The 24,392-nt window shown below is 38.1% G+C and overlaps 1 protein-coding gene across 2 annotated transcripts in view; it reads left to right on the forward strand.

The window, feature by feature from the left end:
- The window catches only part of SEPT7 (septin 7), a 69,797-nt gene that overhangs the window by 26,290 nt on the left and 19,115 nt on the right, over positions 1-24,392 (forward strand). For both annotated transcript variants that reach the window (XM_009332406.1, XM_009332405.1), the window contains exons 3-5: positions 14,546-14,652; positions 21,012-21,112; positions 21,702-21,836. In XM_009332406.1, the coding sequence (XP_009330681.1) occupies positions 14,546-14,652; positions 21,012-21,112; positions 21,702-21,836 (343 nt within the window). The remainder of the gene's footprint in view (positions 1-14,545; positions 14,653-21,011; positions 21,113-21,701; positions 21,837-24,392) is intronic.

Below are 24,392 nucleotides of genomic sequence, written 5' to 3' on the forward strand. Positions count from 1 at the left end.
GAAGAAGCACGCAGGAACGCAGGTACGGTACGTCTGTAGTAGACTCGAGGGGCTTCCAAACGTTTGCTGAGTTAAGGCCAATAGTGGTAATGATCTTTAAGATTAGGAAATTGATCCTAACAGCAAAAAGAAACCAGTGAAAGTCTCTTTAAAATCTAGTTGGTAATAAAAGGTGTGACCAAATTTTTTGTGCTTCTGTACAAATGCTGTGAAGTCAATGTAGCTCTGAGCAAATCTGACCTGATTTGAAATAACGAATTTAATACGAAAGACTATCTTGTATCTGCTATCAGAGGCACTATAGCTGAAAACGGCCTTTATATTTCTCCCTGTGCTGCAGACATTACTGTTGTCCGATTACTTTAAAGATCTTAATGTAGCTCTTTATGGGCTATTTATATATAAATAAATAATAATTTAAAAAAAAATCTATACTTTGGGACTGGAAGAAGCTATCCAGGTCACTTTGTGATCTCCCCCACTCATGGTAATGGGTCCTTTTGCTTTTTGTTGAAATACCTTCAGTAGGCCTGGTACAAGGACTTCAGGAGTGGCTAGTTGAAGCATTTTATTTTTCAAGAAGTGTTTCAACTTGAATCTTCATTGCATACGCTTTAAACGGCTCCTTTCAGAATCATAGCTAGATATGTTTTAGGAAAAATTTTGACCCAGAAATATGCTAACTTTCTGTCCAGTCCTTCGGGATTGTTTTAAGCAGCAGAAAAGACACAGCTTACGGTCGTGATGGGGAGAGGGGAAGCCCTTAAATCTAAGAAGAGACAAGAGTATGCATCTCATATTCTTTTTGCAGGGTGCTAGAGGCAGGAGGATGCTCCTTTTCCAGTAGTTAGGAAGTTAGCTAATAGAGAAGGAATTTTCTTATTTTTCAACTTACCTGTATAGTTGAAAGAAAAAGTACAGCGTCCTCAGAGATTGCAGTGCTGCATCTCTGATTGAGGGGGTGGAGGATGTTGTGAAATGTAACTCTGGTGGTAAAAGTAGCAAGTTATGTCCAATTACAAATAAGTCTGTTGGTCATTTCAGTACCTGAATTATGTCTGGAGCAATTTAGGCCTATAATTCAAATGAAGCATTATTAGACATGAGGGGGGAGAAAAAAAAAACTTCATGGAAATTTGGAAGGAAAGATGATGTTTTGCAGGGGTGGTAGTGACAACCTTGATCGTTATTTTACAGTACAGATGAATTTAGACCAAACTGTAAAAAGTAGTTAACCTGAAACATACTGTAAAGAGGAAGTTTGTTGTGGTTGTTTATGGTGAGTATATTTTTGGAAGGAGTATTCTTAGGAGAGCAGAGGGCTTACTGATGTACACTGTAACACAGCTCAGTGCAGCAGAGATTTTTGCTGAAGTCTGAATCTTGCCTAAAACCATTTTCCACAGCTTTCTGATTGATTTTTCTGTAGGACTATTTCACTCCCGCATAATTGGATGCTGGGGTGAATAGTACTGCTCTCCTGGTATGATATTCGATTTGGGACTCTGTCCTTGCTTTCTCTCTGATTAGTCTGTGTGGCTTGAGTGCTTCACTGTTGAGAAGTTTTGTTCAGAAGCAGCATAGATTTGGGCTGCCTACTTACAGCTATTATTTTCAGATACAGCTAGCAGTTTATTTTTCAACTTTATTCAAGCTTCCTTATGCTTTTAAAAGGCTTTCCAACTTTCTCTTCTCCCAATTCCCCTCATCCCACCCCCAGGTTTTCTGTTGATTCTCATGTGTGCTTGCATGCTGGTTTACCTTCTGATGAGCATTGATGTTTGAGACACCTTATAGTGCAACATAACTATGAATCGGCTGGCTTCATCCTTTTCCTACCTTCATCGTTCCCTATCTTCTAGGGTGCTTCATTTAGGCCTTCATTTTTGTGTTCTTGACTTGGCTGTTGTCTTGCCGTTACTTTTGAGAACAGAGTTCCCAATAACACTATGGATATTCAAGTACAAAAACTTGCCCTGTTATTTTCATCATAGTAAGTTTGAAAAATAACTGATGTTATTGAAACTGTAAAAGTTTCCCGCCCACACCCTCTTACAAGGATGTTGTACTGCACGATGACCTATTTTAGCCGTAGTATTTGGAAATGGCTAGGAAGAATCCAGACTTGCATCTTCCTTTTCAAAAATATTAGAATCGATGCAAATTCCTTGGCAGTCGCTGCCTTAGCCATGACCCTGTTTTGCAGTTCTTTACCTCATCAGGCTGCTTTTTTCTCATATTGATACCAGTGGATTTCTTTGACACGGCTCTTCTTCCACTGATCAATCTGATGTGGCAAACTGTCTTTTTCTAGCCCTCCTTCGATCATTTTAATCTTGGTAGATCTGTAACGTGACCAGCATAAAGTTACCGCTGGAAAATAACTAGAGCTGCTGTCTCCAAGATTGCTGGTTCCTTTGAGAGGTTTCCCATTGGAACATGGCAAGGACGATTAGCGTCACAGATGCTAATGGATAAAACACTGTACAGAAAACCACTTTTTTAATGTGGCAATGGAGTCAGTATTGGACTTGTTTATTTCAAGGTTTGTGTTTTTTCTCATTCTTTCTAGCTTTTCAGTAATTACACATCTTTAAAAACTGTAAAATGTAGATGACTGTTTTCATTTCAGTATTGTGCGCTTGCCAGCTTCTCCTCCCAAACCAGGTTACAGTGACTTTTAGGAAAATGAGGCTTGAGTACTTTTGTTGAGAGAAAAAAAAAAAACAAACCAACAACTTGAAGGGTTTTCTTGCTTAATGAAAAACAGAACAGAGTGAAGGGGAAAAAATTAAACTGTGCATTCCATATGTGGTCAGCCTCTTTTCGACTAGTTTTTCTGTAGAGCTGTCTTTTTTCACTGATTCTTTTTTTTTTTTACAGATCCTGGAATTCCCTTTTCACACAGTTTCTTAATATAGTGGGCAACCTGGGCAACCTTTTGAAGATGCTTGAATGGGAAAGTTTGGTTGTTGAAGGGTGTTGGTTGCGTAAATAAGAGTACAGAAATGAGTCTCCATCATTTTTAAGTGCTTGAAGAGGCATACTGGCCTCAGTGGCATTTATGAAGTGTTGTTCCGGTTTAATTAGGAAAAACTGTGATCCAACAATAGCAGCTGTTTCTCTAGGCTGAAGTTCAGATTTTAACCTGGCCTAAGTCTGTGCTGCTGCTGAAAGAACTAATAGCTCTTGTCCCAAATTGGACTAGTGTGTGAATCCAGCTGGAGAGTTTTCTGGGAGCTGCAAGGAAGGTTAATCTTCAGTCCATTTGCAGCATGGCGAAAGAAAAATCCTGTGTCAGCACAAAGAAGGGGTGGCATGGGGGCTGAGATTTAATTTTTTTTTTTTTTTGGTGGCAGTACTGGTTGATATGACAGTGATTAGGTATCTGTTTCAGAAACTTGTCAAAATGAGCCTCGGTTGCATTGAAATAATGCTTGCTTTTGGCTAAAAATCTTCAGCATTATAATTACTGACTATATTGTGGAGGTTGTAATGGAAGATCTATGTTTATGTCTGAGATATTTTTCCTTGAAGAATTTTAAGATTTCTATAGTTGGAAGAGGAGCTTATCCTATGGATACTTTCATACTAAAAATACTAAATGAAGCTATGCACAAGTCAGTCTTGTAGGATGTGATTGAAAAATATTCCTAGGTAGATGTTCAAAAATTGTATTTTGTGGATTCTGTATGTGTCTGAAATCTTTGAGAGCCCAGGGGAAGAGCACAACCTGTAGCACTGCTCAGCTGAAGTCATGCATCAGATCAGCTGATGTTAATGGATGCATAACCCTGCACTTTGGCAATGTGCTTTTGAGTTGACACTTCTTTGAAGCACTGGTTGTTGCAGCTGCCCAATGTGGTGTAGGAGGAAGGCAAGTCTTTGTTCCTTGTTTTAAAAAGAACAACTTAAAGTTTTGTAAATAACACATCATTTAGCACCATATAGTCTTAGCTCTAAATCAGCTGTTTAGGATGTGTGTTTCAAACGAAACATTTGTGGGGTATGGAAATCTTATTTGTATGTATTTTCAAATGACTCCCCAAGTTTTTATTAAATGGGGAGCTTTCACATACGTTAAACTATAAATAAATATATGTTAATCAGATGTGTCTTATTTGGACTTCCATGCATCACTGAAGCTTTTCTTAAATTTTTTGTGAAGTCTCATTAGTAGAATTACTATTTCAGTATGAACAAGTATATGACATACCACTTTCAACAACAAACTTGAATAGGAATCTGACAATTACTCAAGCAAATTCTTAAAGATGGCACATGAGGAGTGGGAAGCTTTTTGCTGTGGGAGAGCAACATGAGACTTTTTTCAATTCAGATTTTGAAGTTCAGGTAAAATGAAAATCCATAGTACCGCAAAGATGGTATCCTCATATTCTAACTTACCGAATGTGGAAATTGCTAGAATATTTTGTGTTGCTAGCCTTACAAAAGCAAGTAACTTTAAAATCCACAGTGAAACTCCAAGCCTTAGATAGCATAAATATTGAAATAGGAGATGAGGTGAGATTTTTTTGTGATATTTTGTATTAAAAAGGCTAATTTGAAGGGATATCATTACACTGTAGTAGAGGAGAAATTGCAAGATTTCTTTATTTTTTAGGTCTTGGAGGCATACACTGCTGACAAAAATGTGGAATATATACAAAATTGCTAATTTAGAGGAAACTGACTATTGGCAAGTATTTATTCACCACTTTTCTGCTACATCAGTGCCAGGCATAGCAGAAACCAATAGCTGACCACTCAGCAGACGTTGAGAGAGAAAAGAGGATGTCAGATTTTCACTAACTTACCAAGTCAGTGGTTTGGTTTTTTTTTTCTTTTACATTGCATTTGACTGAATGATTTAAGAATTTACGTGAGAAAATATTTTAAGAACTACGTTTTGTGTTTCTTTTGCCTAAACTTATTGTATATCATCCTCACCTTCTGTAAAGGACAACCCTGTGACTTACCCGATTCTGTGTCCTTGGCTCTGGGCTGTGTCCTCCCTAGCTGGCAGGAATTCCAGAAGGAGTCCTGGTCCACCTCCTGTGTCTGTCCTTCACGGTCATCCGCTGCAAAACATAGCAAGCACACTAGACAGGTCTTAGGATATCACCTTATCAGACCTATCTGTTTTCCTTTCAGCTTTGTAAATGTATGCTTCTGTTGTTGGCTACAAAAGTGGCTCAGTTTTCCTCTAAGTAAGTATTAGAAAACTAAATAGTGGTGGCAGCAATTTGGAAGCAATGGCTTAGCACTTCAGCAAAACAGTTCTTGTCACCATATTAAAAAGGGTGTAGTCTTGACAACACAAGCTTATTCCAACCTACCTCAGCCTTTGTTAGAGATAAAATACCCAGTTTTATGACTACAGTGGAGGCTGTCTAATGGTAACAAAGGCATGTAACCGCCCCCACGTAATTGAGATATCGAATTTGTGTATTTTGCCAAGGTTGCTTAGAAGTGGCAGCAGTGTATCCAGCAGAGACGATCTCTGTGATCCTTTTGCTCCTTGTTTGACTGACACTAGACTAAATATTGAAAAGCAGAATTATCCTAACTTGCAAATGGCATTGCCCTAACTTTTCATTCCTTATTGCCCCCAAAATAATATCACTGGGGTAAATTTGTAGAATTCTGTCAAGCTATCTGTATCTTTCTCTTTCCACTTGTGCCAGTTAAGTATCTCGTCCTAACATAGTTTCCGTTGTGCTGCCTGCAATAACAAGTGCTCCCAAAGGCTTTAAGGAGAGAAGGCATCAAGAGAGAAGGTATAAGGTATTGAAAGAAATTTTGACTAGCACTAGAAAACTTCTAAGTTCAGTCCTCTGACAGATTTTTGTGGATTGGCTTAATAGCAGAATGTCCCACCTGGGATATTTTGAGAGCAATCAACACTTCCAGTAGTTTTTATTGTGTTCATGTGTAAATTTTCGAGGTAAGAGCTGATGCAATGTTGAGTAAGTCAATGTAGGTGCTCTTTGTAGAGTTCTGTAGAGACTTACTAGTTTCCATGTAAATTAAAACAAAATTTCTTTTTTGTCATTTTGAAATTTTCTGTGATATTCATGCCTTAGATGTAACAGTTCGGTGTTGGTTTTTTTGAGTAACATCCTGCCTAATGTGCTTCACCTTTCTCTCCTTTTGCTCGAGTTGATCTGTAATACTTCTTGTTCTTAAGTAGAATGCAAGTAATGCAAGCTATACTGTCTTTAAGGTGTTGACCCTGTATCTGTACCAAGTATTTCAGTCTTAAAGATTAAGTAAACCCAATCACTCTTTTGTTATTTTCTCATCAGCATGTAGATAGCTGTATGAGTTTTATTTCTGCCCGAGTAATGAAAGATCCTACTGTGACTAATCTGTGATCTGTTGATTAATATACCTTTCATTCTTGAGTCAGCAAATGTTAGAAATGTATGTACTGGAAATGCTGTACAATTAGTTGTCAATAGTAATGTATAGGTTACAAATTTCATGTTCCTATCATCTTTCTCTCTTTTTTTTTTAATTCATATAATTGGGAAATTTAATAAATTATATTTGTCACTGTATATGTCTCCAGAGAGTAAGTCGAGCTCTGCAGCTTTCTCTAGACGTATAATTCTTCCAGACCAAGCAGTGGTGGTCTCAGATGTATGCTTTCCTAGCCTTAAAGAAAGCATCCTTCTTTAGCATCTTTCACAACTGTTTTTGCTCCTCTTGCTTTAATTTTGAAGCAATATGCGTTTTTTCTTTTCTTGTGAAGGCTCTTTATTTTGGCTTTGTCAAAGCCTGTGAAAATTCCAGGTCTATGCTGGTTATGAGGTTTAACCATAGAAGATTTGTTGTCCTGGAGCTCTGCAGCTTCTGTCATTTCCAGTTGAATCCCTTAACCCAGTTACTTCACAGGTAGCTTGTGCATTCAGATTTTCCATGTAGGTCAGTTTTGACAACTTCTTGTTGCTTGTAACGTCTCTGAAACTGCATTGCAGTATGACTACAGCTTGATCAGACATAGGAGTTTAATATGGAAAACAAAGCAAGGTGTAAGCTTTGGCAAGCCTGGACTGCAGCCGCTAATTGTGTACTTGTAATTCCATGCAAGCTTGGATGCTGAAGCCAAGGTTGTCAATTTTCAGCTGTTGTTGGTACTAGATATGGGTGGACCAATGCCGTGGGGTGTTTTTTTCATCTGCAGTCATGTTGAAGAACTAAAAATGAAGAGAAACTTGTGATTTCGGTTCCTTGCTTTTACTAGACTAGAACTTTTTTTTTAAAGTGCTGAAAACTTGCTTCCTTTGCCTCATGTTTAATTAAGTAAAATATCCTATTTTAAATGGCTACTTTGCAGACATGCTATTTATCAGGAGCAAAGCCTATGTATTTAATTAGAGCAAATGTGACTTTCTTCATGAAGTGCCACAAATTCTTCGACTTGTGAATTGTTGGTGGTTGTTTTGTTGCAGAGAAGAGGTCTAGTTTTAAATGCAGATTTTTACGTTTACCCTCCCCTATTTTTGGAGACCTGCAGATTTGACTTACCTCATCTGTCTGGTGTCTTCTTTCACTCATTTTCCCATCCTCAAGCCCCTACTGCCCTGGTTTGTTGGATCGCTTTTTCCCTCACCATGCTGCATTATGAATTCTAGTGCAAGTGATGGGTTGGGAGTAAGGGACCATTTCTTTTGGCAGCAGCCAAAATCTCACCTGTGAAGTTAAGCCATTGTTTCATGGCCATTTAATCTGTCAGTTGTAGAAAGCTAGAACTGCTTCTGCTTTGAGGGGAAATAATAGTACTTGAAAAATGCTATCTAGAATCTATTTCAGTATTCTTCTGAAGTACTTCCCTGCTTTTAATGGCTTTTTCGGAATTACTTAAATGGCATCTGTGACAAGAACGATACGCCAAGAGTATGTCCTCAGTTATTGCACTTAAAACGTAAATTTTTCTCTAAAAGTTGACTAAATTGTCTTACTGTATCCTGAATGCTGAAATTTTGTTGCTGTTGATGCAGTTACTGATAGGCAAAAGTGAATTTATCACTAGTAGACTTACCTGTTCCTCTGTTTTGCTAGGATCAGCTTTGTGGCTCTAACAGATGTTAATTCTGTAATTTATGCTCCAAATTCAAGTTGTAAAATGGTGGAGCTTTGGCTTTCTTTCCTTTATAAATGTCTATAAAATACAAAGTTGAACTTTTTGCAAGGTTTCACATGACACCGTCCTACATGGAACTGCATATATGAAGGAGCAGCTGTGTAGCACAGTGCTGCTCCCACCCCCCCTCCTGATGGGTTTCATTTGGATGTTCTTGTATGTTTATCAAAATATTGGTTCGTATTTTGTAGAGCGCTGAAGACAGGAACTAGCTGTTACGAAAGCTTCTAAAATCAGACTTAAAATTAAAAGCATCTTGTAGTCTCCGTTTTTGTGGTCATCTATAATGACATGGCAAAGCATCATTCCCCCTCGGCGAGAGGACAGTTCCATCATACCATCTGGTGTAGTTCAGGCTCTTTGATTATTCATGTAGCTTCCTTTCTGCATAAAAGCAAAAAAACCTGTGTGTTACAGTGCCATCAAAGCCATTGCACATTTGCGTAAAGCTGCAGGTGCTGTTGTGCACATAAACTGTGAATTGTACAAGGATGAAAGAAGACAAAATGCATTATTTTTTATGTCTTCTGACAAGCTTTTTACACATCTCTGAGTCACCAGCATCAAACTGATGGGATTATATTTTAAGCAAAAACTGTCACAATAATTAGAATTTATAAAATGGAAAAAATTCCATGAAAAAAACTGGCTCACCTGCTAAAAATAAAATATGCTTTGATGTAACCATTCTGTATATGTAAGTTGTGGAGAAGTACAGCATTTTTCTGTTGAATTTGATCCCTTTGTAATAACTCTTTGGGGCTATCAAATGCACTAAAAATCACTGTCCCCTCACATCAGAGGGGAAACACATTGTTGGATATCTTCATTCTGATAAAGCAGTAAAGCAACTGCAGCTTGCATTTGACTGTTTGTATCAAGGAACTCTAAATACAGACTTCTACTTAGAATGCAGTGGAAGCTTTGGAAAAAAAAAATAATTGTGCAATTTGTAGAAAACCCATTTACCCTGGGACATTAGGTGTTAGTGGCTTGTCTCTAATAAGCTACAAGGCCCACTGGGATGAGTTATGTTCTCTCGCCTACCAGAGTTGTTAGCAGTTAATGCACCTTCTAAATCTGCAGTTCCTGCCGTTCTCAGTTAATAGGTACAGCGACGGAGACTGGGTCATCTTGGTGACGATACATGAAGCATACTTTGAGCAATTCAACTGAAGTCTCAGTTTACAATACTGCAATTGCCAAAAGCTTTTTTTCTTCCAAGTGGGTGGTTCCTAGACAGTCTTCTAGTCCCACCTGGAGCTTGGGAAAGCAACTTGAAATTCCTAAATAGAAATAGAACGTGTGGTCACATTCCCAGACGTGCAGTTGACTGTCAAGAGGCATGAGCATGAAATACTGTTTGACTGGTAGATAGCCAAGTAATTGTTAGTGAAGGATAGAAAAACTTCTGGTGATTTCTGCAAGAGTAATTTCTTTCTTATTTAATGAAGAGGTAGGAAATAAAACATGCAGAGAGCACACTGAGAATATTCAGTATCAGTTAGTGATCTTGGTCACTTGATAAGTTTAATGAACTCTCACATGGGGTCATAAATCTAAGAATGTAAGTCATGCTTTTAAGTTCAGGGCTTGGATTTTAGAAAACAAGATCCTAAAAATGCAGTAGAAAACTGATCCTGGATTTTCAGAGTGATGTGGTAGCTAGAAGATGTAGTATGGTGCATTATCAGGAGATGTAATATATGAATGAGAAAATAGCAGTCTCCAATAGGAGTTACATATAAAGCTGGAAGCTGGACTGGACTGCTTGTCTACTTCTGTTGTAGGTATTTGGGTAAGAATGGCGGAGGCTGAAAAGTTGGAGGAGGTTGGAAATATGCCACATTCTCAACGTGCCGCAACAATGAACGGTGAAAAAAGCAGCATCATTAAGATTTAAGGATAACAATTCAATTCTATTATCATAGGGAGGAGATGCTTGCAGTTTAAGTTTCTTTGTAGTAGTAAAGTCATAACAAGAGCTGATGGATAGAAGTTGAACTGAAAAAAACCCCATGTATTGAACACTTGCAACTTAGCTGTGAGATTTTCTAACTGGTTATCACAGATTAGGATTTCTGGTTTGTTTATAGGGAGTGACTTGGAAATGAAGGTGAAAGATTTATGTAGCTCAGTTGAGAACAACGTGAGTTGCTTGCTTATTTTATTTTTCATCTCTGGAGCACTGCTTTCCCCCATTCCCATGGATTGCACGTAATTGTTCCAGTTTTTTAATTGTTAATTCTCCATACTTATCTGCTTTAATTTTATTCTGGAGACTATTTACCATGGCTTGCAAACCATTCCAGTGGCTGCTGGTGGTCTCTTCTGATCCCCCAAAATGTTTTTGAGATATAAAAGAAACAACTGAATGTGTTGGGTTTTTTTTTTTGTGTTCCTTCTCATGTTACAGCTAGTCTCATCTGTGTAGAGAAAAAGGGAAGTTCTTCATCGGTGTTTTGTTCACAGAAGAAGAAATTTTGCTATCCAAGGTTAATTTTAAATGATGTGCCATGGGCTGTCTGTATAAAGATGCTAATTGTCAACAGCTAATTGTTAACCCAAGTGTATAAGAAAAGCTCCAATGTTTGTACAGCCATTTAGAAATTCATAGACTTGAGAAGAGTTGGAACTTTCGCTAGTCCTGTAAGGGCTGACAAAAGATTCTGTCCTTTGCAAGACAGACAGGAGTATGTTAGTAAAGATACATGCGTATTTCTACCAACAAGAGTGGCCAGCTCCGTGTAATTGAATGTGACTGTAAAGGAAAAACAGCTTGAGAAAATGTTGAAATTTTGAAACACTAATTTGCTGAAAAACATGAGACACAAAATAATGAAGAAAAAGAACCGTGTATTTGTTCAGAAGAACTTGAAGCGTATATGAAACAGTGGGAGAGTGAGGGCAAGGTAAAAGCAGTAGCTGTGTACCAAAAATAGTGAAACTCTTGGATTCAGGATTACCCTGCAAAGTCAAAGTATTTTTTTTCTTTTCTTTTTGAAACAAAACATTTCATGCTGAAAATGGATCTAGCTGCCTAATTTAGAGTGAGTGATTTTTAGAAATATCTTATGTCTTCTAACTGCATCATGATGCATTGAGCGATTGGAAGTTATTACTGCTGAAATGGTTACAGGGCTCTGAGCAACCTGACTTAGTTGAAGATGTCCCTGCCCACACCTCAGGGTTAGACTAGATGACCTTTAGAGGTCCCTTCCAACCCAAACTATTCTATGATTCTATTATGTTGCATCCTTATGCCACTTCATTTAATGGCAAAAGGGCAAAATCTCATCAGAAATGCTTACTGAGAGTGGGAAGATGCATTTTATTATGGGATGTGTATTTTTTTTCTTTTTCAAGTTAAAGCAAAGTAAATTCCACTTGTTTTCCCTGTTCTCTTGTGTTTTGTTTGTCGTATTCATAGCCCGTTGCATCCTTGGAAGCTGTATTCCCAGCCTTTCCAGTAGGGAATCCTTTCAGGTGAATTTGGGTTGAGCAAGGTTCTACATGAGAAGAACAGAGGGGTTTGTTTGTGGGTTTGGTTTTTGGGGTTTTTTTCATATTTCTAGCCAAGATCAGAATATTTTGGTGTGTCCAAAAAGGCTGCTAGAATTGTTCAAATACACTTGGTTTCTTTAATTCTGCTTCCCCTGTAGTCAGCAGAGAAATTCCTGTTTAATTCCAGTGGAAGCAGCATGACTCCCCATAGTACAATACTGAATGTTCCAGTTATGGTTTTTACCTACAGTTTCAGTGTAATTGTTTTATTTGATAGTAGAGCCTTTTACTACCATCATAGGTGTTGACTGTTACATGGTCTAAGGCACAACTGCATCCAGGATTGGTGTATTGATGTAAACTCTTACATGTAATACCTCAATTACTGGTAGCAGTTAAGCAGTCTGGACTGTTATAATCTGCACTGGCTGATTAAAGTTAGCATGGGTGGGGGCATCTAGGAGGCTGGGCACCTTTGGGAACAAAGCGGTGCATAAATATCCTTAGCATACTTGTCTTTTCACTAATTGCAGCTCAATACTGCCTTCCCATCCTTGCTACTGTAAGGCAGGGGGGAACAAACCTCAAATCTGTCAGGGAGTAATGCTTCAGCAGTTCAGGAACTACTTCGTATGGAGTGCCACAGCTGCAAGAACCATCTAGGGCGAGCTGCTGGTTTTCCATCACATTCTTTCAAAGCTGAAAATCTTATTTCCATATGTTGACTTTCAGTGGCAGCTTGACCAAGCACTGTGATTTTTGGGAGAAGTGGTTGTTCTGAGTGTTTTCCACTTTAAATTCTGTAGCATGTTAAGACCAGCAATAGTGCTAACAGAAGGGACAACACTTTTTGTATACTGAAGTAGAATCTGATACACAAATCTTTCTTCAATAGTGCAGTAGGGAGCCTTTTGCGAGATTATGGTCAACTAAAAAAGCAATGTTTGCTGAAAGGATACGAATTGTACATTGCAAAATCGGAGCCCTCCCCTTGAGGCGTTCAGTAGGGTGGATAAAAAAACTCTTCAGTTTAACTGGAATGATATGTACATCTTGAGCAGAGTTGTGAGATGGAGAAGGTTAAGCTTCAAACTGGCTGCAGCTGTGAGGCTGGAAAGCTGTGCTTTTCAGAAGCTTCTTCCTGTTGCAAACTTGGTAGGGAAGCCTCTCAGATGCAGCGCTCTCAGCTGCAGCTGACCCTGCCCTAAAGATCTTGCAAGTGCAGAGTAGAAGACGTGCGTCCCTTACAACAAGACACTTCTAGGCACTGTATTTACCGCGTAGTTCTGAAATGTCTAATGCATCTGACCACAGAAAAAGGCAAAATCTGCAGTGGTAGTGATGAAATGCTTGTCAGCAAGCCTGTCCCTTCTGGCTCACATATCGCTGTCGTGTTGGGCTTAGCGTTCCCAGCACTGCTATCCTGAGGTTACAGCTTGAGTATCTCCTTATTCCTTGGCTGCCGCAGCCCATCTTCCCAGTTGTAGCCAGACCCTGCTTTCAGCATGGGTTAGCTCATCTGTCAGGCAGGGTGGGGTTTGAAGAACAAGCACTACTAATAACGTAGCCAGCCTGCAGGAGCTCTGGTTGTAATGTTTCATGAGCTGCTAATCCATTTACAGTATAGCTAATCAGATTGCTCTGTTCGGTACTGCAGAGACTTTGTGCTACACCATTGTAATCGAGATGGCTGATGTGTGTAAGCTAGCTTGTGTATGAAATCGAGCCAGCTATTACAGTGGAGACAAGGTCTTGTCTACTGAGGTTCGTAACTACTTTCTGTTTTGTAGCTCTTGATTACTTGCATTAACCCTGGACACTTATCTCAAGTTTTGAAGCTTTCTGAGTTTAGTCTAAATCAACCATTATTTGTTGGGGATGGAGGGATTAGCGGGTTAGGTTTTTTTCTTTTCAAAGTGTGGGGGCAGTGCAGCTCATTCTCCTCCCTCAGTGACAGTATGTAGTTTGCACCCAAACTTGTTAGCTTAAGAGCAAATTTCTGTGTGACTGTTTCTGTTTAGGTCAATGTACTAACAGCACTGCATATGAAAACTTAAACAGAAAACATTGTTTTCATATACTTTTTTCTTTAGTTCTCATGCCAGTGTGAGCTGTCTTGTTGAAGTAGTTTCTTTACAATAGAAAACTAAGCAAAAGACTTGTCTCTTTAAGTACTGTAACCAATGGTTGATCTGAAATTCTTGCTCCTGTCTGTAGAGCTGTAAATGAGGGATAATCTTTGCTGTGGGAATTGTAACTGTATTTGCTTGGATTGTCATGGCAGTATTGTCTCCAGATTCTTTAGCAAGGCTGACTTATGTTGCTTATGAACAAATTACCAAAAAACAAACAAAATCCAATCCCCCTTCCGTGCCCCAACAACAACAAAATTCCCAGGCAAACCACGTAGTTCTGAAACTTCATTTTAGCTCTTGAGGCTTTAGTAGTTAGACCAAACTAATCTCAATCTTTCCCTTCCCCACTTCTTTTTCCCCCTCCCTGACAATAAGACTCTCAAATAATACTTGAAATAATGGAGATAGCTTAGTCTGCTTTGGCATTATGATAGGAAGTCATACCAAGAAGATAGCTTGTTTATAAAATTTAATGTGGGGTAATGTCATCTTTGTGTGTTGTGATGGGAGCAATGGGGAAGTGCTAAATGCATTCAGTGCTTAATGTGATCAGAAAAATGAATGTCTATATAATCAAACAGTGACAGTTGGATTTGCAGCATTTTCCTTGAAATTGGAAAAGATGGTAGATTCTCAAAGCCTTAGAGTGCAGTGCATGTTTTCAGGTACTATGTTTCAAGAGTACTTGACATGTAATCTAAATGTTTATATTCAGTGTGATACTCAGTTTTACTGAAACAGTTCTGTTTTCTTCCAGGTGAATCTGGACTGGGAAAATCAACATTAATCAACTCATTATTCTTAACAGAATTGTATTCCCCAGAGTATCCAGGTCCTTCACACAGAATTAAAAAGACTGTACAGGTATGTCTGGGGGGAAAAAACTGCAGCTTCAACAATGTAACTTGCAATTTAGTAATGTAAGGTGATAACAGTTGTAACATAAGCATCTACATTTCAAGTAAGTTCAGCCATGATGTGAACCACTAAGGAATACTCAGTGTGTCTTTCGGTGTACCTTAGCTATACAACACTTTGAGGTTCTGAAACTTGTAGCCTGTTGAAGTGTGGGAGCCCTGAACTGAAGTACTTTGTGTGCTGCCTGTACTTTAGAAACCTCACACGGGTGCAGTCCTGTTTGGAAATGGAATGTTTTATTATCAATTAAAATACTGAGTATATCTGTAGAAATACATAGATGTGCACTAAACCCCCTGACTGTTTAAGGCAGGCTTTTAGTTTTAGAAACTGTGTATTAAAGGATTTGACATAAGTGTAAGGACCTGAGGTATAAAAGTATCCACCAATCTTCTGCAGCCTGTATCCTTTGTGGTACTTTTTTTACCTATTATAAGTTGTTATTCTGAAACATATCAGGGACTAGGGTGAACCTGGCTGACTTTAAGCACTAGACTTATATAGGCAAAGAAGGTGTTCCTGCAAGCGCATGATAAAACTGAAAATATTTAGTCAAAGACTGGGGAAACTGAAGTCAATCCATTTGTTTTGTGTAATAATATGCTATTGATCGACTATATTTTCTCTCAAGAAAAGGACCATGCTTTTTGTATTATAAAAAGGTTATTAAAAAACCCCAAACCCTAACACTAAGAAATAATCAAATAATGTTGTGGCTGGTTTAGGAAATCATTATGTTACAGTGGGGTATTTTCTGCCTCCACAGCTGAGCAGCTGAATAAGGATGCATCAGCTCTGTTTATCTCTCTCGATGCACGTCAGGCACTTGTTTAAGATTTTGGTGAAGATAGCTTGTGATAATCTAACTTTGTACAGATGAGGACCAGGGGTGCTCACCATTGCTGCTGCTGTTAGCAGAGTTCAAAATGCAGCTGCAAAATGACAGTCTCAGACCATCTCAGCTGTGGCTGAAGTGATTGTGTAATTACAGAGTTGTCATAAAGTGATTAAGCCTTGTGTTGAGTTAGGAGGGTATGCAAGGTGCTAAACAGAAGCTGTAAAATTGAATGCTTTTTTATTCAGTGGACTCGAATAACTGTGCTCCAATGCTATGATCCACTGACGTTACTGTTTTGTGGGGCTTTTGGTTTGTTTTTGTTTGGGGTTTTGGGTAAGGCTTTTTTTTTTTTTTTTAATCGAGTCTTGGAACACTGAATAATTACCACAGGGCCAGGAAAAAGTTAGTTATGTTCATACTAAGAAGGTTAAATGACATTGCTTGTCAGTTAGCTCAACATCAGTGTCTTGAATACTAATACAAAACACATTTGTTGCAGAATATAAATTTTTTAATTTGGAAGAAAGCTTTTGAACATCCTGAGTTAGATTTAACAATGTATTTATTTTTTCTAAGCTTTGGTCATGTCCATTAGGCTATTTTATCAGTTTGATGTAAAACTATAGTGACTCTGACAAAATGGACTCAAAAGCTTGTTAGCAGGGGCATTAGACCATTATTTGAATTAAAAAGGGTTGAATTTATATATCTGTTTCAAAGACATGTTAAGTGGGATGGAAAAGGTGTGCAAATAGTTAAGCTCTGGCATAATATACTTATTTATGAAATAGTGACTGTTGGAAAACTAAGTAGAAGGGTGACTTCTTTTTTTATTGGAAGAGAGATGTAGTGTGATTTCATTACTGTTGATTACACATTGGTTTCGTGGGAAGCTAAACCAATTCAGGTTATATTCATTGAATTATAGTTTAAATAATGGTGGATGGGATTCTGTGTCACTGGAAGATTATTTTTTTTTTTTTAAATTGGGGAAAATCATAGGAAAAATTTACACACAACCTAACAAAAAAACCCAACCAAGACATCTTTCAAAGATAACTCAGTTCCATCCTGGCTAAAGGTGGATCGGTATAAGAAAAATTAAACTAAAACTGTGCGTGGAGCTTGTGGAATCTGAGTTAAGTACTTTCATCTCTTAGGTGGCAAGATTAGATGATCTGTTCATCCTGAGCTTTTGAGTTCTTCAGAGGTGGTTTGATTTTTTTTAACTTACTGGTTGAAGGAAACCCCCCCCTACTTTTCAGGAAGCTTCACTTAAATGTTTTTTTTTTTTTTTTTTGGCATGTAAAGCTAAAGGCGGGGGGAAAAAAAGGGCTTGAACAGAGCCCTGGCTGAAAAGCCATTGCATTTTTTTTCCTAATTCCACTATGTGGGCTAAAGCTCGAGGGTGGCCGAGGGCTAGCCAAAACTATTTTCAGTAGTGAATTGGGGTCTATCATGACTTAGCAAATAATATGATCGGAATAAAATATATTTAAAGACCACCTTCCCCCTTAGAAACTATTGCTTGCTTTATCTAATGAGGTTTTTTTGTTTGTTTGTTTGGGTATACTTGTAGTGCAACATTGCTTTCAGTTACTTCTTGTGATGAATCAAAAATCAGTAAGCATGGCATTTTAAGAAGGAAACTGAAACTGTCTTATTTCAGTGTCAATGTCTAAGTGAGGATAAAATTGTTTCCCCCTACAACCTTGAAAATTGTGTGTGCTAGCAACTATGTGTATGATGTGGAGGTGATTCCAGTCAAATATTAAGTCAAAGAATTAACAGTGAGAGCTGCTATTTGGATCCATGGGATTTGTACTCTTCGCCAGTGTAAACCTTTCTAAGCTGAGGATGTCAAGAGTTTTGCAGGGTAGAGATGAGACAGACCACCAGAGCATCCTAAAACCTTGGTGGTAATAGTTGCCTGCTCTTATACTGTGGGAATAACTTACTGAATCAGGAATTGTGTAAATGTCTTGCATAGATAAATACAAACTGTGGTTTGGGCTTGAAAACAATTGCAGTTTGAAGTCGGTTTGTGAGGCAGGTCCTTTGTATTAATTTCATGGAAAACACAGGAAAACAGTTAATAGTAAGTGATTTGATGTCAGATGAATTCAAAGGAAACTTCTTCAGAAATGATGGGGTATGAAACATGTTTTCTCTGATCATTATTTGACTATCTTAAATGGGAGTATCGTAAAGGCTTGTTTAATCCATTAAAAGTAGTCAAGCTGTAACAAGCATCATGTCATGAATGTGGTGTAGTAACTGCCAAGGAGACCTGTGTGACCCAGTTGACTGGAGTGCATGGGAAAATGGCCGTTTGGAGGAGACTTTTATTAAAAAGTTTTAAATTCCAAGACTTGAACTAATGTTTTCCATGAATCCCTTGGGAATACTTGTAAATCAGATGATAGGATGCAGTTGGATGCTTAACTATGAATGACACTAGTTTACAGTGATTTTTCTGGATCTTTTCCAGATGTTGCTGCTTTCTGTGCCTTTGACCATGTATGGACACATCCATTTAGGTTAGAAAAATGCAACTTTACAGAGGCTTTATGGCAGGTTCTTCACCTACTGTCTCTTACCAGTAGTCTCTACCGCTTACAATATATGGTGGATATTGTCTGATTGTCCACAACACAAGCACAGGCCATTTAATTTGATCAACTAATGTTTCTTGTTCTGTAGGTTTTTGAAAACCCCACTCTGATAGCAAGATACCTACATGAATTTATGAAAAATAAGAATAAATTTAAATCCTCACCACTCAGTAAGGTATTAGCACTGTCTGCAGAGATTCAGTTACTGCAGGCCATTTGTCAGAAGGTGACTTCACAAATTCAGCCACACTTACATTTTACAAGCATACAGAATCAGGAAAAATGTTTGGCGTGGCGTTTCTGAGGACCTCCTGACCTTCCTTTTCCTTTGTTATAAACACACGTTCAAGATAATGTTTTATTAATTGCTTCTTTTGTAAAGGCATTCCACTGAGAGTGCTTAATAATTTAATGGTTCTTGCTGGGAATTTTTGTGCTGGAGAATAAAGCTGATACCTTGTAGCACTTGGCAAGAGTACAGCTCTTAACATTATAATCTCTAGTATTTTGAAAGTGTTACGGGTTTCTTATAACCAAGCTTTCTGCAAGTATAGGAGGGCTTTGTTGTTACTATACGCAAGATAGCAAAAAGAATGCGAGGAATCAGAAGTTAATCTCCTCTGTGCTAAAGCTTGTGAGTAGTAAACTCCTGGCTGAGTTGACTGTGTGACTGGGGATTACTGTCTTGAGTTCTGGCATCGATTGTGTGCAATAAAACTTCTCTATAGAACTCTTGAGGGGGGGGAAAATACATTCACTGTTATTAAAATGTAAGTTTTTAAAGCACTGCATGTATTCCTAGGTTTTCATGGCTTTGGGCTGAACACTTACGGAAGGATAGGAGTTGTACAGTTAATGAATGGGTAACTTGGTGGCGTCTTAGGCTGGTATGTGTGTGCTGGTTTTTTTTTTTATTATTTCTTTAAACCTTCCTAACCTTGCAGTAAGGCCTAGTAGGATATTGAATTGGGTGGCCTTGAAGTCCACCCCAGCCTGTATTCTTCTGTGACTAGCATCCACGTAGCCCAGTGCTGGGGACTCTTGTTTTATGAAGCTGCCTTAGTGATTTTTTTTTTTTGTCTTTTTGTTAGGTGAGGAACCAGCTCATGACGATTGCATGCTGTAGACAGCCGTAGTGTAGCCAAGTTAATTTTTTGAGACCTAGCAGTGAAAGGGATTGATCTGGCTTGGATAGGATCCCTACTGATGAGTGGATAGAAATAGCATCCTGCATACTTGGAGGTTAAATATGGAGCTTTCTTTGCAGTTAGTTACTGTTTTCTGTGTTCCTGTATTTTCTCTTCTGAATTAGAATGATTGTTTTGCTTGTGCAAGAGGTATTTAGTTTGACTTTCTGCAGTGTGTTAATTTATCTAGTAGATTTACATTGCATCACATAACCAGTGATTGCAAAGTGTTTACAACAATGTCAAGGTGTGGCTGTGAGAGAGTCTGTTTCACCTATATAACGAGGGATGTGCAAGTGCTTAAGCAGCACTGATACGATCTCTTTCAAATCTTGAGCTGGTCAAGAGATCATCCAGGTAGGATTTATTATCCAAGTTTCTACTCTCTCTGAAGGTTCATTACTGAATGTTTTTGCAGGTGTTCACCTAGTTATATTTAACTTTCTTTTCTCTTGCCGGGTAGGGTTCAGGAGGCTTAACGAACGTTAACCAGTGAGCAACAAGGTGGCATCAGTGTCTGCCAACTTGCGTGTGGCTCTGAATAAATGGCTCGCGCGGTCAATTTTCTTGAATCCATATCTAGAAATTGGTGTCACTAGTGATTTAGTAGAAATTGTCTCAATATTAGGGGAAAAAAATATGACTAAATGTGTGAGCAATCGGAAAGAGCCAACATGCTAACATGAGTTTGTCATTTCTTACTGCTGTGGACCAGACTGACTGATACAACAGTGGTGTACAGCACTTTCTCAGGCAGATACACCTGACATTATTGATAATGCTAATTACTGAGATATTAGGAGAAAGAAGAGGGTAGCAGTCCATTTGCTGTTTAGCCTAAATCTTCTGTGTCATGACGTGCTTAATCTGTTTGACATGCTTACTGCAAGCTGACCGAGCTGTGCTGCAGATGGGTGGTTACAACTCGAGGCATGTGTTCCCACGCCCAGGTCTTGCATCATGCCTTGCGCTGATGCAGTTGCCTTCTGAGGTTTCCATCAGTGACCTGAGCCGACAGGAGCCAATCCATTACGGTCACGTGAGGTCTAGCTCAGCAGATGCAGCTAGACTGTATTACTTTCCAATACCAATTTGCTTGTAACAGGAAACCATCACTTTCTATGATTCCTTTCCCAAGCATTGTACTAGCTGAAGAACAAGTGTGTTCTTAAAAATACACTAATGGGACTAGAAATGTAGTGTCTAAGGTGCTTGGGGGGAGGATTAGTTTTGAAAAGTGTAATTTTCTTTGAAGTGACCAAAGTTTACAATTTCATCAAGTATAATGCCTGGTTTATCAGAGTGTCTGGATATCTTGGAACAGCTTTTCTTTTTTCTTTTTTTTTTTTTTATACTGGCATTAATGTTATTGGTTAGGGTTTTTCCTGTTTTAACAGGAGTTAAAATATTAAGCTATCCTATATACTTAGATGGGTTCTTTTATCACTGACTTTATTTAAACTATGACCCTCTTTTTCTTACAAAAATAATTAATGATTATCAAATTATTGGGATTTTATAAGCAAAACACAGACCCAGTATCCCTCTGAAGCAGAAAAGTTGGCAATTCTTTGTCAGACTTCTTATTCAGTGAGTACTTTTCCCATTGTTTAAGATGGGTGGCTAAATTGCTAAAAATTTAATCTTGCTTTATTCATTTTACAGGTTGAGCAGTCAAAAGTTTTAATCAAAGAGGGTGGTGTTCAGTTACTACTTACAATAGTTGACACACCAGGATTTGGAGATGCTGTGGATAATAGTAATTGGTAAGAAATTCTTTGTATGTTCTCCCACAATAATTCTGAATTGTATTTTTTGTGTGTGAGAGATATAATACCTTGTGACTTTTTTAAAATGCATACTTTGATCTTCAGTTAAAATATTAACGCTTTTAAACTTTTCAGTTAGCTGAAAACTTTAACTACTGTAGTTCCAAGTACCTTTATAACTCTGTTGAAACGCTATTAGCTTTTCCCTTTAAAGTGAATGGAGCATTTGGCTCTTTATCCACATGTGCAGTGTGCAGAACCGACTTCTGTGCTGTCACAAGATGTGACCAGTAAAGCATATTCCTTTGGCTACTGTTCTTAAGTGTTCTATTTAATGCTATTACAATGAAGGTAATTGTGTTTGAAAGGGTTTTTCAGTGAACTCGCAGATTGTATCTTCAGAGCTGTGTAACTCGGTTGTATGTTGAGGAACTGGTCACTTAAAATGTGCTGTGTTGAATTCTCTTAATTGAAGAAAAAAAAAAGCAAGCCATGGGGAAATAGTGTACATCTATTTCTTAGCAAAGACAGACTTTTTTACATAAATAATATAACTTACAGGTTTTTATTCATGTAACCTCTGCAGCTGGCAGCCAGTTATCGACTACATTGACAGTAAATTTGAGGACTACCTGAATGCAGAATCTCGAGTGAACAGACGTCAGATGCCAGATAATAGAGTGCAGTGTTGTTTATACTTCATTGCTCCTTCAGGACATGGGTTCGTATTAGTGTATTTTATGTTTCCTTTCTCTGTCTTTTATCTCAGATAAACATCCAAATTTGGCATTTTTAGTTATGTAAAGTTCCATATAGCATTTTCTTAATGGCCTGCAGACCATGCTTAATTTCAAAGATGAGCTTACTTTGGCTTGTCAAACATCAGCAAGCCAGACAAGTAATGAGTTAGAACACCAGAAAACATAATTACACATTAATTACATAACAAGAAAAATAGTATTAGAACAATTAAAAATACACAGGTGTTCACAAGTGCCAGGTCTATTTGTGATCTATATGTCTTCACATTAGAAGGAGAAAATGGTTCATACTTCAAGCAACAGGATTTTTTCCTTTCCATTCTTTCTTCTTCCCTTTGACTGTAATGATAAATTGAAGATGGGAAGTTTCATGCATCCTTACAAGCGTGCTTTAATTCACCTGGGGTGTAATGTTTTGTCTAGTGACAATTCCAACACAGGCATTCTGGATTTTTTCAATTATTATGCAATCTTCCACCCCTGCTTAGTTTTTAACTTGATCAGACTTCTATCTAGTGGTAGAGAGAGAGAACTGCATTTCCAGGGTGTATTAGATGCAGATTGACTGTATCTGAAATTGGTTGCTTAGCATTTTGTCATTGTAGTATAACTGACTAAATTTGTCAGATGCTCTTAAGTTATACCTTCAAAACCAGGAGGAGGAAAAGATAAGTAGCCTATTCTATTGTATGGGTCAAAAGTAGTAAAACTTGTTGAAGGGAGTAATGAAGGAATTCTGAGGAATATTCTTCAGGCAGTGGGAAATGCCAACTATTACACTTGGCTTCTGTAGCTAGCATTGGAATGGTTCATTTTGAACTAGACAGAGACTTCTCAAATTTGGAAAGAAATATTGCGGGGTGGAGAAGAGCTTTTCTTATGTAGACTTGCCTTAATTAAACATTTTGTTGTTGTTGTTCAACATGCATGTTCGGCATGTTGAGAAAAACTGACATTAATGTCAATTTTAAATGCAAACACTTGAATCCTCGGCATGCAGTTTTACTAGTGTGCAAAATCAAAATTTCACTTAAATAAAGGGAAGATGATCCATTCCTTGTGTTAGTCAATCTCTTTCAAGCTAACTTTCAGATTCTTCAGAAAACATTTGTCTTCCCTCCACACCCCCCTTTATCCTTTAAAACTTTCTAAACCAGTGGGAGGTACAAATCGTTTGTAAGGAAAAATAAAGGTAATGCTTCAAATAAGTTTTGGTCACTAAATTTGTAAGGCTAAAAGCTGGAAAGTATGTTCCGTGTACATGTATTTCATGTTATTCTTGGGGGGAAGTGTAAAGTTGAGCTAGGTTTGCATAGCGCTTTTCAATTACTGGAGTAAATGCTTGGAATTGTCATCTAATTAAGGAAATTAATGGAGCACAGAGAAAACTGGTGCTGCTGTTAGCATTCATTTCCTCTTTTAAGATACTGTCTCCTCTGAAAGGACATTGCTCACTTCCTACCTGGTTTTTGTGGCGGTGCAGTCTTCGGTCATGTTTCCTGTGCAGGCCAGTAGCACGTGTAACCTGTCAAGTAGTGTACTCTTCACTCTTAATGCGTGATTGTACTTACATTGAATTAAAGCATTTGTAGGTGAACTTACTTCTGTTTGTCCTTATGACTCTAATACACTTGTAAAAGCCAGCTTGTTACAATTTATAAAGGAAAAAAAAATGCCAGTTAGGTCCTTCCATTTAACACATCCCACCATTTTTAGCTGCTATCCCCATAAACATCTAAACTGATGGGTTAGTTTGTGTGGGAGCAGGGGGAGAGAGTGAAGGGGTGAGAGGAGCCTTCCAGGTAAGTGAGTGGGGTGATAATGAATTGCAGCCTCTTTCTGCAATTCTAGGATCTTTATGTAAAGGCTTCCTGCTTCAGTCTCCACTGTAAACTCAAGACCTTGAGGTGAGCATTATCATTCTGAACTATCCTGCTTTGGCAACTGCCCTTCAACCTGGTGTTGCCCTACGTAGCTTTTTGAAGTGAGGAGAGGGAAAGCATATTAAGGTGAATGGATAGCCAGACCAGTGCTCTTACTCTAGATGTGCATTAATGTTAGCTGTTTAATGGAAACATGTTGAGAAGCTGAGAAATTCAGTGGCAGGTAGAAAATGTTAAAGTGAAGTATGTGTTCTTTAATGTTTTCTTTATTCTTTTATATATGGTTTGGAGAAGAAACTAAATTTGAGTACCAAATGAATCTGGTTTTAATGTTCCTAATCCTAATTTTTTTTTATATGAGAAATAATCTTGTTAAATCCTTTAAGCCTGACTAAACTTGCTATAATTCTGAAGCATTAATGCATCAAAATATTCTGTGGCTTTACTTTGGCAAGCAGGAAATATTGACCACTTTGATCCACACTGATGGTTTTATATACCCATATGGTGGGTGTTATAGTTTTTATGTCATTGTCATCCACTTTCATAATGGTCGTCTTGTTATACATAGCAATTCAGAGATGAGATATTTCTACTTCATTTGTACACAGGCCACAGAGTTTACTGTCTTCA

Source organism: Pygoscelis adeliae, unplaced genomic scaffold (assembly GCF_000699105.1).
Source record: "Pygoscelis adeliae isolate BGI_AS28 unplaced genomic scaffold, ASM69910v1 Scaffold58, whole genome shotgun sequence".
Classification (NCBI taxonomy): Eukaryota; Metazoa; Chordata; class Aves; order Sphenisciformes; family Spheniscidae; genus Pygoscelis; species Pygoscelis adeliae.